A 12431-nucleotide genomic window follows, 5' to 3' on the forward strand; every position below is an offset into this window, starting at 1 on the left:
CCTTAAATAATTTTACTATTAAATGACCCATATCACAACCCTCATACCCCTTCACAAAAATGTACCTACATCAATTTTGGAAAAAGGATTTTACTCACAATGAACTTCCAGTGGTTCTGGTTCACATTTAAGAAACTCGTGACAGCATTGTAGTCCAGAAGATCACCTAAAAAAAATAATTTCACATGCTTGCCACTAAGCCAATTTTTTTTATCAATAGTTAACCCTTTACAATTCCAATAACAGATTGTATTAGTACCTTGGGCAGACTTTGCTTTCGCACTAAACTTCTTTCTCCATTTAGAATGGCTTGGGCTGAGTAATGATTTAAATCTTTGTCCCGTGACCACAGCTTTTTGTGGTTGCTCGAAAGTACTATTTGATTGTCTGTATAAGGAGAGGAAGTAAAACCACAAATGCTTTGAATGTGAAGAATATTATAGAAATAATTAAGCATAAACTAAAATACATAGACATTTCAGAGAATAGTGGTTTGTTAGAATGTCCTGGAAGGGTTTGAGGGTACAAGGGGGTCAGACAGATAATAGTAATCACTGTTAACTACTCTGTCAGTCAGATAATCTCTTTTTCTCCAAATGACTTCTGAGTGTGGGTGTCCACTGTACAGCAATGTCCACACCTACTGGGTCTCAGGCTTAGAGATGTAATAGCGTGAGATGAAAGTAGACAAACTAAAAGGAGTGCCCACTGAGTGGACATTCTGCACCTTGTTTGAAGTCAGTATGTCACATGACCAAGGAGCTATTGAAATGTTAAATTGTGAAAACTTCATGTAAAAACATGTGAGATGAAAATGGACAAACCAAGGGGTGTGCAATGTGTAGGCCCACTTGAGTGGACATTCTGCACCTTCAGAATGTCAGTAGGTCACATTACCAAGGAGCTATTGATATTTGAAAAATTAATGTAAAATCAAGTGAGATGAAAATGGACAAACTAAAGGGTGTGCAATATAGAAGGGTAGTCAGTGTACATTCTGAACCTTGTTTGAAGTCAATGGCACAGATGACCAAAAAGCTATTAAAATTCAAAAATGTAAATAAATAATTTAAAATATTGTAAATCTACAAAAAAAAGGTATGTGCAATGTTTATCTATGCTATTGGGTTAGCTACAACCAGTTTTAGGAGTAATGGTTAAAGAGCTATTGAAATGTGAAAAATTTGATTTGTCACTATGTTGATGGTCCCTGACTGCTGTTGGTGGACGTAATGAAAACTGCAGGTGAATATTGGGCGTTTTTCTGTTTTTACATATAGCCTACAGTAACAAAACGAATTAAAATGCTATTATGTTATTTCAAATAAACTACAAATGTTACCCAAAGCCTTCATAAACACACCCAAATGATTATTTTTGCTATAGCATATATGAAATATATTACACTGATATAATGTTGCTGTCAGAATGACTGCTCATTAGCTTAAAGGGAGGTCCATCAACAACCAGCGATTCTTGTGTTAAAACTGCAAACATTTCTCTCCACCCCATGGCAAAATGGGTAGAATTGCAGGAAATTACAGTGCCTTCAGAAAGTATTCACGCCCTTTGACATTTTCCACATTTTGTTGTGTTACAGCCTGCATTTAAAATGTATTAAATTGAGATTGTGTCACTGGCCTACACACAATACCCATAATGTCAAAGTGTAATTATGTTTTTCGATTTAAAAAAAAAAAAAAATTAAAAATTAAAAGCTGAAATGTCTTGAGTCAATAAGTATACAACCCTTTTGTTATGGCAAGGCTATATAAACTCAGCAAAAAAATAAACGTCCCTGAACAAAGGGGGTGTCAAAATCAAATGCAACAGTCAGTATCTGGTGTGGCCACCAGCTGCATTAAGTACTGCAGTACATCTCCTCCTCATGGACTACACAAGTTTTCAGAGTTCACTGTACTGGAGGACTTCTCCAAAGGATTGAAAGAGAAGTTGGGTGTACAGCATTCGATACCAATACTCCAAACTGAGAGAGTTAAAAGAGAATCTGCGGAAAGAGGGGACCATTGTGCATATTGACTTTGCAGAGAACTACCTTTGTAAATACACCAGTGAAATCCAGGCACTTCACTTTGGTGATTCTCACAAGCAGGTGACCCTCCACACCTATGTTGGATATATCACAAATGATACAGTTTCACTTTGCTCACTGAGCTCTTCTATGCGGATGACCGCTCTGCAATCTGGGTCCATCTCTCAAAAACACTGTCCTATTTCCTTGAGCAATCTGGTTCCGTCTCTCAAAAACACTGTCCTACTTCCTTGAGCTCTGCCCATCGGCTACTTTTGGAATCTTACTTTGTCTTATATTAATTAAATGTTTAAAAAACGTTGTAGTTCAACATTTTGGCAATAAAATATTGTTTTCATTAGTTTTTTTTTTATATAGATGTAATTTCCAACACATTGTAATTTCCATCACACACATATGTTTGAGGTAAATTAGTATATTATGTAGAATTTACATTGATTGATTGGTTTTAGATAGGGAAATAATGTGGTTGTTATCATAATCCCACAAAAAGGTTGGCTGGAAATCTTATTTATCATGATAAATAAATGTTTTCAGCTGTCACAATGGCAAGTTTATACAGTGCCTTGCGAAAGCATTCGGCCCCCTTGAACTTTGCGACCTTTTGCCACATTTCAGGCTTCAAACATGAAGATATAAAACTGTATTTTTTTGTGAAGAATCAACAACAAGTGGGACACAATCATGAAGTGGAACGACATTTATTGGATATTTCGAACTTTTTTAACAAATCAAAACTGAAAAATTGGGCGTGCAAAATTATTCAGCCCCTTTAAGTTAATACTTTGTAGCGCCACCTTTTGCTGCGATTACAGCTGTAAGTCGCTTGGGGTATGTCTCTATCAGTTTCAGTTCCAATTCAGTTCCAATTCCAATTCAGTTCCAATTGTACAGTACTTTCATAGGAGCAAGAGTGGGGTAGGTAGGGGCGTAGCAGAGGGAGAGAGAGCGACAGATCGAGGACATTTCTTCGACAGTCTCAGGGCTTGTCCCGACAAGAGCTGAGAGAACCCTACAATTCTCTCCACATTACCCTGGACTGTGGGAGAAACTGGAGGCCAGTAAATCTCATTCAACACAGGGAGGGACAGGCGAATAGTGTTACAAGTAGACTTTGTGTAATTCAGGATGTTTTATCCAGCAATTAGGTTTCAGATTATATTTATTCTAGTTGATATTAAAATGCTTCCTGAGTTTAAAGCCTCTTTGTTTTTAAAGCCCTTTCTTTTAATGGACCTGAAGGGGAAAAAAACAATGAACCAGCTGCCTTGTCCTTCAACCTGTTAATCTGTAGAAGTTGGATGACATTGGCTAATTTATTTCACAATCTACACATCCAGCCACCTGAAAAACCAACATTAGCAGTATGATGATCAGTAGTCTTCGTGAGTGCTTTCTCCAGTCTGCTGCTGTGCACTGTAACTAACTAAAGATGCACCAGATAAATAATGACATTCACCAGGCCTGCATGTGCTTGAATGGATGCTCTCAGTAATCATGCATGATGGACCTACTCACTACAAAACATGATGGTCATTACAGATAACCAGCTGCTGGATTAGAGTAGTTGGTTGATACTGAGGTAGTCTGTCAGTTTAAAGATGAACAATAAATTACACTGTTGATGCCTTGGGAAATGTAGGCTAACCGCTGAGGAGATAGACTAAGTAGGCCTAATTGTTCAGTGAGGCCTACCATATCCCTTACTACCACAATAACTGGGGCATGACTAATATCCATTACAACCCGCAACACGCGTTCAGCATGGAGCATCAACACAGGAGCGTTTCCAACACGTGCATAAATGGGTTGGTTGTAGTGGTGGTGATAGAGTGTGTGTGTGCAAGTGCAGTGATGGTTATGCTTTTCATATTACCTGGTAAAAAAAATATGACATTCCAAACTTCTTAGAAGAGTAGGACAGAGCTATCGAACCATCGGGGAGTTTCTCTGGGGCACTTTGACGACGACAGATCTCATAACTGTTTCTAGAGTCAGTGCCCCCCTCATCCCCAAAAAACATGTCCCCATTCTTCGGGCTGAGAGGGGTGGCATCGCAGCTGAGCGAGACTGTGATGTTTGGGTTAGTCCTGAGGCTGAGCGGCCTAGCTGGGAGACTGCACTCACTTAAGTCTTCGCTCGTGCTGGGCTCTGTGTTTGGACTGTCGCTGATGTTTTCAGAAAGTATTGGCGGGTAGGGAGACAGGAGGTTGGCATTAGATTCTGAGGGGTCCGTTACACTGTTCACTGGGACAGCTTCCACTGGGCTGGCATGCCTCAACCACAAGCTGTTGCACTTAAATGATGCAGGCGATGGTTGGATGATTTGGGGCTGCGGATTAGAAGCGTGCACCATGATGAAAGGCACGTTTGTGGTTCTTTCTGAGGAATCGGCATCAAAATCGCATTTTGCTTCGGTGTTTATAAAAACATTTTTTTTATTGAAACGTTATTTAACTAGGCAAGTCAGTTAAGAACAAATTCTTATTTACAATGACGGCCTACACCGGCCAAATCCGGACGACGCCGGGCCAATTGTGCACTGCCCTATGGGACTCCCAATCACGGCCGGTTGTGATACAGCTTGGATTCGAACCAGGGAGTCTGTAGTGACGCCTCTATCACTGAGATGCAGTGCCACTATTTGTTACATTTACTTCCTTGATAGAGCAATCAAGTCCTTGGCCAGGGTCCTTGGCCAGGTTACCTGGCTAAAATGCTTGCTCGCTAGCCTAACTTCCATTCATGGGCAATGTTAGCTAGATAACATTAGCCTTCTACATCTAGCTACACACTGAACTTCCATCCTCTCAGGTCAGGGGCAAAACAAATGAATTAATGGTTGGATCAGAGTTGCACTTATAATCATTGGCCAGTACGGAGAATTAAGTAAAACCACAAGTCCAAATCCCTATTTCCATCCATGGCTAATTTAGGAAAGGTCAAATTTTAGCTAGCAAGCTTGCATTACCGGAGGACAGCACAATGAGATGCAACAATTCAAGTTTTTCTGTTAATGACCTATGCTCTCAATGGGATTTCATAGGAGTGACGCCAAAATCCAAACTGGCTTCCCTTGACACTTTTGTTGTTGCGCAAGGACCATTCACAGTTGAGCTCGCTTAGTTTAGCTCAACACCGATTGGTAAATTTTTTATACCTTTTTTTTATCAGGGGAGGCCAAATGCTCGCCGGGTTCCCTTGCCTTCAATGCTGCTGGCGGAAACAATGTCATACACATTTGTACCCGACAGCATCAGATGAATGACCTACATGTAGAGAGACAGAGTTGTGCTATTTTGCCCGCTCTGATACTTTCTCCTGTGAATTACATTCAGCCTCTTGCGAATTTGAGGACAATTATGAAACACTGAGAGATGAAAAATACAAATTATTTTATGAAAAGTTTTATTGGTCCATATTTTCATGAATACACACCACTGGATGCATGTCCCTCCGCCCTTTCAATGGGAGTCGTTGTCCACAAAGCGGCAGGGCGGGCTGTCTAGGTCCCACATATACTTTCTTTGGATTGGTGGATACATCTCATTATTCTAATCCTTTTTTGAATATTCAATGAAGGTTGTTAACATCAACCGCCTGTATTCAAGGGAGAGAGATGTTATGCTACTAGCCTATTTTCATGAATATGCATTACCATCTCGAGACAACTCCGATATTACGTTTTTTTTTCTCAAAGATACAGGGATGTAATGTGTCCTACTTATATCGTAACAACTTAAGCATTACAAAACTTATATTCAATCAAATAAACCACACGTAGCAAATAAGCCATACATTTTTTTGATAACCAAATTCTACACTCTCTTATTAACCAACATACAAAAACTTGTTGGTTGCTGGGCGAAACACCGCCACCTTCTGGACGGAGACATATTTTCCGCAGAGTTGGGCCTTTCTCTTCCTCTTCCTCTGCTAAAACCAAAAGTCAGATATTGGATACGAAGTGACATTGTAGTGTAGTAAATATTCAATATGTGAATATACAGTATATATGATATTATAAATACCTTACGTGCAACTCGTAATAAGACTAAGCAATTAGCCTAATAAAATGTTTATCTGACTCCATAAAGATAATTAGCAATATGAAAGAGACTACAGTTGAACCATGTGTTCCAGTTCCCGCCAATAACCAGCAACTTCGCACAGCTATTAAAGAGAAGTGGAACAACATTCCACAGGCCACAATCAACAGCATGCAAATGAGATGTGTTTTGCTGCATGTAAACCACACCCCTACTATAAAAAAAAGTTTTCTGTGACTTTTACCAGGTAAATGGACTGAGAACACATTCTCATTTACAGCAATGACCTGGGGAATAGTTACAGGGGAGAGGGGGTTCAATCAGCCAATCGTAATCTGGTGATTATTAGGTGACCGTGATGGTTTGAGGGCCAGATTGGGAATTTAGCCAGGACACCGGGGTTAACACCCCTACTCTTACGATAAGTGCCATGGGATCTTTAATGACCTCAGAGAGTCAGGACACCTATTTTAACGTCCCATCCGAAAGACGGCACCCTGCCTTGGGGCATTGGGATCTTTTTTTTTTTAGACCAGACGAAAGAGTGCCTCCTACTGACCCTCCAAACACCACTTCCAGCAACATCTGGTCTCCCATCCAGGGACTGACCAGGACCAACTCTGCTTAGCTTCAGAAGCAAGCCAGCAGTGGTATGCAGGGTGGTATGCTGCCTGCTCATTAATCCCAGTCATGTGAAATCCATGAATTAGGGCCTAATTAAATATTTTTCAATTGACTGACTGAACTGGAACTCAGTAACATCTTTGAAATTGTTGCATGTTGCGTTTATATTTTTGTTCAGTGTAGTTTCTACGCTAAACTTTTCAGAAGCTACAGATATATTCTTGACAAGACCGATTTTTGGGATGTCTCCTGGTCTGACAAACAGCACTGTAGATCTGCCACTTTCCAAGTCAACAGAGATATCCCTGGTCAAGAACTACAGGAAATGTATGATCTCTGTAATTGCAAACAAAGGTTTCTGTACCAAATATTAAGTTCTGCTTTTCTGATGTATCAAATACTTATGTCATGCAATAAAATGCAAATTACAATGTGATTTTCTGGATTTTTGTTTTAGATTCCGTATCTCACAGTCGAGGTGTACCTATGATAAAAATTACAGACCTCTACATGCTTTGTAAGTAGGAAAACCTGCAAAATCGGCAGTGTATCAAATATTTGTTCTCCCCACTGTATATGCAGAATTTGTTCTTTTGTGAAGCAACTTTGCGTTAACTTTGCTCCATTTTCAACCAAATCAAGTTTGGTGGTAAAATATAGAACTTCATACTACTCAACACTGCCCCCGCAGTGTAGGCAGGCGTATGTTCTACATGGAGCCACACATTTTGTGAAGTGAAACTGCATTCGCATACTCCGTTGTGCTCTGTTTGCGTAAGGTCTGTTTCTCGCTTTAGAAAAGCCAGGGACGATTTATGGTCCCAGTCCGACCCCTGGTGACTCAACAAAATCAATGGGAGCCCCCTGGGGGTCAGGCCCTCGGGCATGTAATCTGGCTACGTACAGTAACTAACTACAAGATATAGATAGCTGGTTAGGCTAATTTACCTATCTAGCTAACATGGGCTAGTATAGCACAGCTTTGTCTTCGTAAGTAGGCACAATGTATACAGGATAAATCGGTAAAATGCAGTTTAGATGTCATTTGCTCATTATGTCTTGTAGGCTATTCAGAATAAATTATTTAGTTGTACATCGTTTATATGTTGGCCAGACATCAACATTCTATTCTGATGTCTCAGTAATATTTTCCCAATTTGCAAACACTCTCCAAACTACATACACCCTATGCATTTTGATATGTCGGCCAAAGGTGTGCGTGTTTACTGGGTAAACAATATTTGATCAACTTGGCATTTCTGAAATGTTTGTGAAAGTAACTTTTTTCCACTGGCTGCATTGCTCTTATAGGCTAGCCTACTGTCCTGAGCCTTAATCTACAATAATTTAAACTAGCATCAATTTCATCACTAGGCCTATGTTTTGGGTAACCATTGACATTATTGACTTCACTGTTGTTGTCTCTTGCTAGGCACGTGAGATTTTGTCATGGTTTCTAGGGTTGTGGACAATTGCAACACAGTGTTAATTAAAATGACCCTGAGCCAAGCAGCCAGTTAATGAAAACAATGTGATTTTAAATTTGAGATGGTATGAATTACACAGATACTAACTTTAGGCCTTGGGGTCATGTAGAGTTCCAAAGAAGTTGTAAACAGATATAATCTGGAAACCAGATTATTAAAGATGTTTTGACAGGAACCGAATGGCCATGCACAAACAGATGTGTAGTAACCCTATTTAAAATATTGATTACAAACATAAAATACTTATATTTCTTGCATAATCCTTACATATGTCTAGCATAGGCTAAAATACTGTAGTCACAAGCATACTAATTTCAAAATATAGTTTATGGTAGCCTATTATTTCAACATGCATATAGAAATAGGCTAATTACTATATTCTTTATTCATCCCCATCACTGAAGCTCTTTTTGGAAGATTATAATCTAGCCTATAACGAACTGGATGAGTGGACCACTGCTGCTGACATTGGGCTAGACCCCTCACTAAGAAATGAAACTCCTCACTATCCAGACAGACCATAGACATAATTATCTCACCTGCTATGAGTCATAGCCTGTCACGAGAGAGAATCATCGGACAGTTTGCACCGTTTTTTGTAGCCTACTGAGTACTGAGACCAGTTGAATTGCTACGGGTTGGAAGCAGTCAGAGAAACCTACATGAGAATAAAGACAGTGAATAAATACTTGGTTAATGTGAAATTCAGGCGTTTTTACCCAACGACAGAAAAGTGCAAATGGAAAACTACACTGGAAATGAAACGCAAGTTAATTCGGAATCTTACCCCACAGAAGCCAAGACCGGAGGGAATGGTGTGCGGACGCTAATTGGATGCATTTTGTTTGTTCTCATTGTGTCGACACTACTGGGGAACACTCTCGTGTGCGCCGCAGTCGTTAAATTCAGACACCTCCGGTCCAAGGTAACCAACTTTTTCGTGATTTCTCTGGCTGTGTCAGACCTCTTCGTTGCCGTCCTCGTGATGCCATGGGAGGCAATATCTGAAGTGACTGGGACCTGGCTGTTTGGTAGATTTTGTGGCATATGGATAGCTTTTGACATAATGTGCTCGACGGCATCAATTCTTAATCTGTGTATCATAAGCGTGGACAGATACTGGGCTATTGCAAGTCCTTTTAGATATGAACGGAAAATGACCCACAGAGTTGCATTTATCATGATTGCAGTGGCGTGGACGCTGTCAATTCTCATATCCTTCATACCTGTCCAAATGAACTGGCACGTGGCCGAGGAGGAGACATCAGCGGGAAACGTTAGCAACCACTCCGAGAACTGCATAGCGAACTTGAACAAGACCTATGCTATTTTCACATCACTGATCAGTTTCTACATCCCAGTTGTTATCATGGTTGCCACCTACACGAGGATTTTCCGTATTGCGCAAACACAGATACGGAGGATATCCTCATTGGAGAGAGCTGTGGAGCAAGCGCAAAATAACCAACACCCAAACGTTTGCGCACACGAAAACGCATTGAAAACTGCTTTTAAAAAGGAAACAAAGGTCTTAAAGACCCTCTCCATTATCATGGGAGTTTTTGTTTTTTGCTGGCTGCCCTTTTTTGTCCTAAACTGCATGGTACCTTTCTATGACCCTCCGTGTGTAAGCGACACCACGTTTACAATTTTCGTTTGGTTTGGTTGGGCCAACTCTTCGTTAAACCCCGTCATTTACGCATTTAACGCGGATTTCAGAAAAGCCTTTACAACTATTCTAGGCTGCAATAAAATGTGTTCAAGCAATACATTGGAGGCTGTTAATTTCAGCAATGAATTGGTGTCCTATCACCACGACACAACGCTCCAAAAAGACGCACAAGTCTTAATGGCTACACACCATCCAAACGCAATCCCTAACTTGGGAGAGGACACAACCCCACTGTTCGACAAAGTTTCTCTTATCTCAATCGCATCCCGCAATCACAAGAACATGTTTCTGCCAGCCAATGTCCAATTCCAGTGTGACGGGGAAATGTAATTTACCACAGCTGGAGCCATGGAGTGCGATGCAATCCATGGTCAAATCCACGATTAGAATCTTGCACAATTGTAGGCTATGATTTATTCATGATTTATTTGATTTATTTGTATTTATTTAAGTTATATTATATTGTGAAATCATTCACTTATGTTGTTTTGCATAATGCCGTGAGCAATGTTATAATTTCTTTATTATCTCACTGATCATGATCAATACATTTATACAGTGATTCTTTTAAAAAGTAGGCATGTGTCTTGATAAATGGAAGGAAATCACGTAGAAAGGTTAGCCTAGTTTTAGTCTTGCTATTACACACATTTCAAATAATTGAGATTAGTTAAATAAAGGGTAAATAAAAAATATATTAATAAAAAGACACAATTTAACGAATAAGCTATGTGATGTGTATTGCATAATGAGAGGATATCATTACATTTTGTTAGTGTTTTTTTTCTCTTGCCAAAATACTTGTTCTAATTCAATGAGGATGGTGGTAGTGTTTCTGTAGCAAAGTAGCTCTCAAACACCATGGGAGTAATCTATTTAAAATCAAATCACATTTATTTGCAATAATGGTAAAATAATACTTAATGAAAAGGTAATTATTTTGGTATAAGTTGATATGTTTAATCAGATACAGTATATAATAATGGAACCATAACTTGACATTGTTTTGTGAAAATAGCTGTAGAAATCTTGTAATCTTTTGCCACCTCTTACTCAAGTTAAGTCATCATTTATTTAAAGTGCATTTCACAATGTCTCAACACACTTTACAAAGAACATTTAAATTAAAAAATGTAAAATATACTCAACCATTTGTGAATGAATATAGCTAGAAAAATATGTAGAACTGATTATGTTCTTGCCAAAGCTTCACTATAATCGCTTGCAACTGTCTTCTGCATAGTCCCTGACAACACCATGTAACCCATGGTAACAGAACCACATCTTCCCCTCTGATAATTGCATCTATTTTTATTTTAGGATTATTATATTCTCCAAAGCTGCTCTGCGGTGTTGGCAGATATAAAATAGTAAAATGAGCCCTGGCCCAAAATCTAAATTATCTCCCATCAAAGCCATTTTCCCCCAATCAAATTTGAATAAATGGGAAGGGTGTCTAAGATTTAGGGCTATATATTATAGGCATTATGTTATAGGGCTCCCGAGTGCCGCAGCGGTCTAAGGCACTGCATCTCAGTGCAAGAGGTGTCACTACAGTCCCTGTTTCAATTCCAGGCTGTATCACATCCGGCCATGATTGGGAGTCCCAAAGGGCAGCGCACAATTGGCCCAGCATCGTCTGGGTTTGGCCGGGGTAGGCGGTCATTGTAAATAAGAATTTGTTCTTAACTGACTTTCCAGGTTAAATACAAAATATAGTCTACTATTCCAAAATAAAATACATTTCACTTCACATCTGTTAAAAAAATTACTGTCAGAGTCACCAAATTACACCAGTGCTGTAAAATTGGCCACGCAGTTACTCATTCTATGCACTCCTAGTTTGTCCCTTTAGTTAGAATTCCCAACAGCACCTCAGTCAATCACGTGTATGTTTCTTACCAATCAGAGACATTCTCTATCACTTGCTTGTTGTAATCAATACCTCCAGGTATTGATTTGCGGTGGATAAAGTTTGGGTGTTTGTATAGAATTTTGTAAAATATGTGTGTGCACTGTCATTGCTAGCTAAGTAGCCAGTTAGCCAGGCTCACTGGTTACCTTTTCACAGTGTCATGAACACAGTGCTTTTCAGTTACATTATGCTTATACGTGCAATAGTAATAGCTTTGTTATAGTAGTTACATTCTATGCAGAGTTTGTTGTACTGTACAGCCTGCTCGCTATTGCAGCAGCTTACTAGCCAAGTGTCGCATGTTGAGTCGTTTTGGTGAGCCTCTTACTCTGTTCGCCATTACTTGGTTTAGTGACAGTTTTCTCACCATGCGGTGGTCATGTGTACTCTCGGGCCACATTATACTTTACAGTCAGAGCATTTTGGATCTGTATTATGTAGCAGTAAAGACTGCAGCTTTATCCTGCTATTGTCATTCATATTAATGTGTTGCATTATCATTCAGTTAAGTCAAGGTGTATCTGTATATAGCTTTACCCCTTTTATGTATTATTGTGTACTATAATATGTCCTTTTATCTTCCACCCTTTTAGAACCACTATCTACAGTATATTGATGTCGTGTTTGTGTG

At 39.4% G+C, this 12431-nt stretch overlaps 1 protein-coding gene across 1 annotated transcript; it reads left to right on the top strand.

Moving 5' to 3' along the window:
* Window positions 1-8861: 8861 nt before the first annotated feature.
* LOC110502549 (D(1C) dopamine receptor-like) lies at window positions 8862-12431 on the top strand. Its single transcript, XM_021580669.2, has one exon. It carries the CDS (start codon window positions 8953-8955, stop codon window positions 10213-10215), a length of 1263 nt encoding a protein of 420 aa, XP_021436344.1. The 5' UTR covers window positions 8862-8952; the 3' UTR covers window positions 10216-12431.

The sequence above is a fragment of the Oncorhynchus mykiss genome, chromosome 23 (genome assembly GCF_013265735.2).
Source record: "Oncorhynchus mykiss isolate Arlee chromosome 23, USDA_OmykA_1.1, whole genome shotgun sequence".
NCBI classification, from domain to species: domain Eukaryota; kingdom Metazoa; phylum Chordata; class Actinopteri; order Salmoniformes; family Salmonidae; genus Oncorhynchus; species Oncorhynchus mykiss.

Coding starts and splice junctions, on each gene's coding strand:
- LOC110502549 (XM_021580669.2), top strand. CDS start 8,953: ATGGAAAACTACACTGGAAATGAAACGCAAGTTAATTCGGAATCTTAC.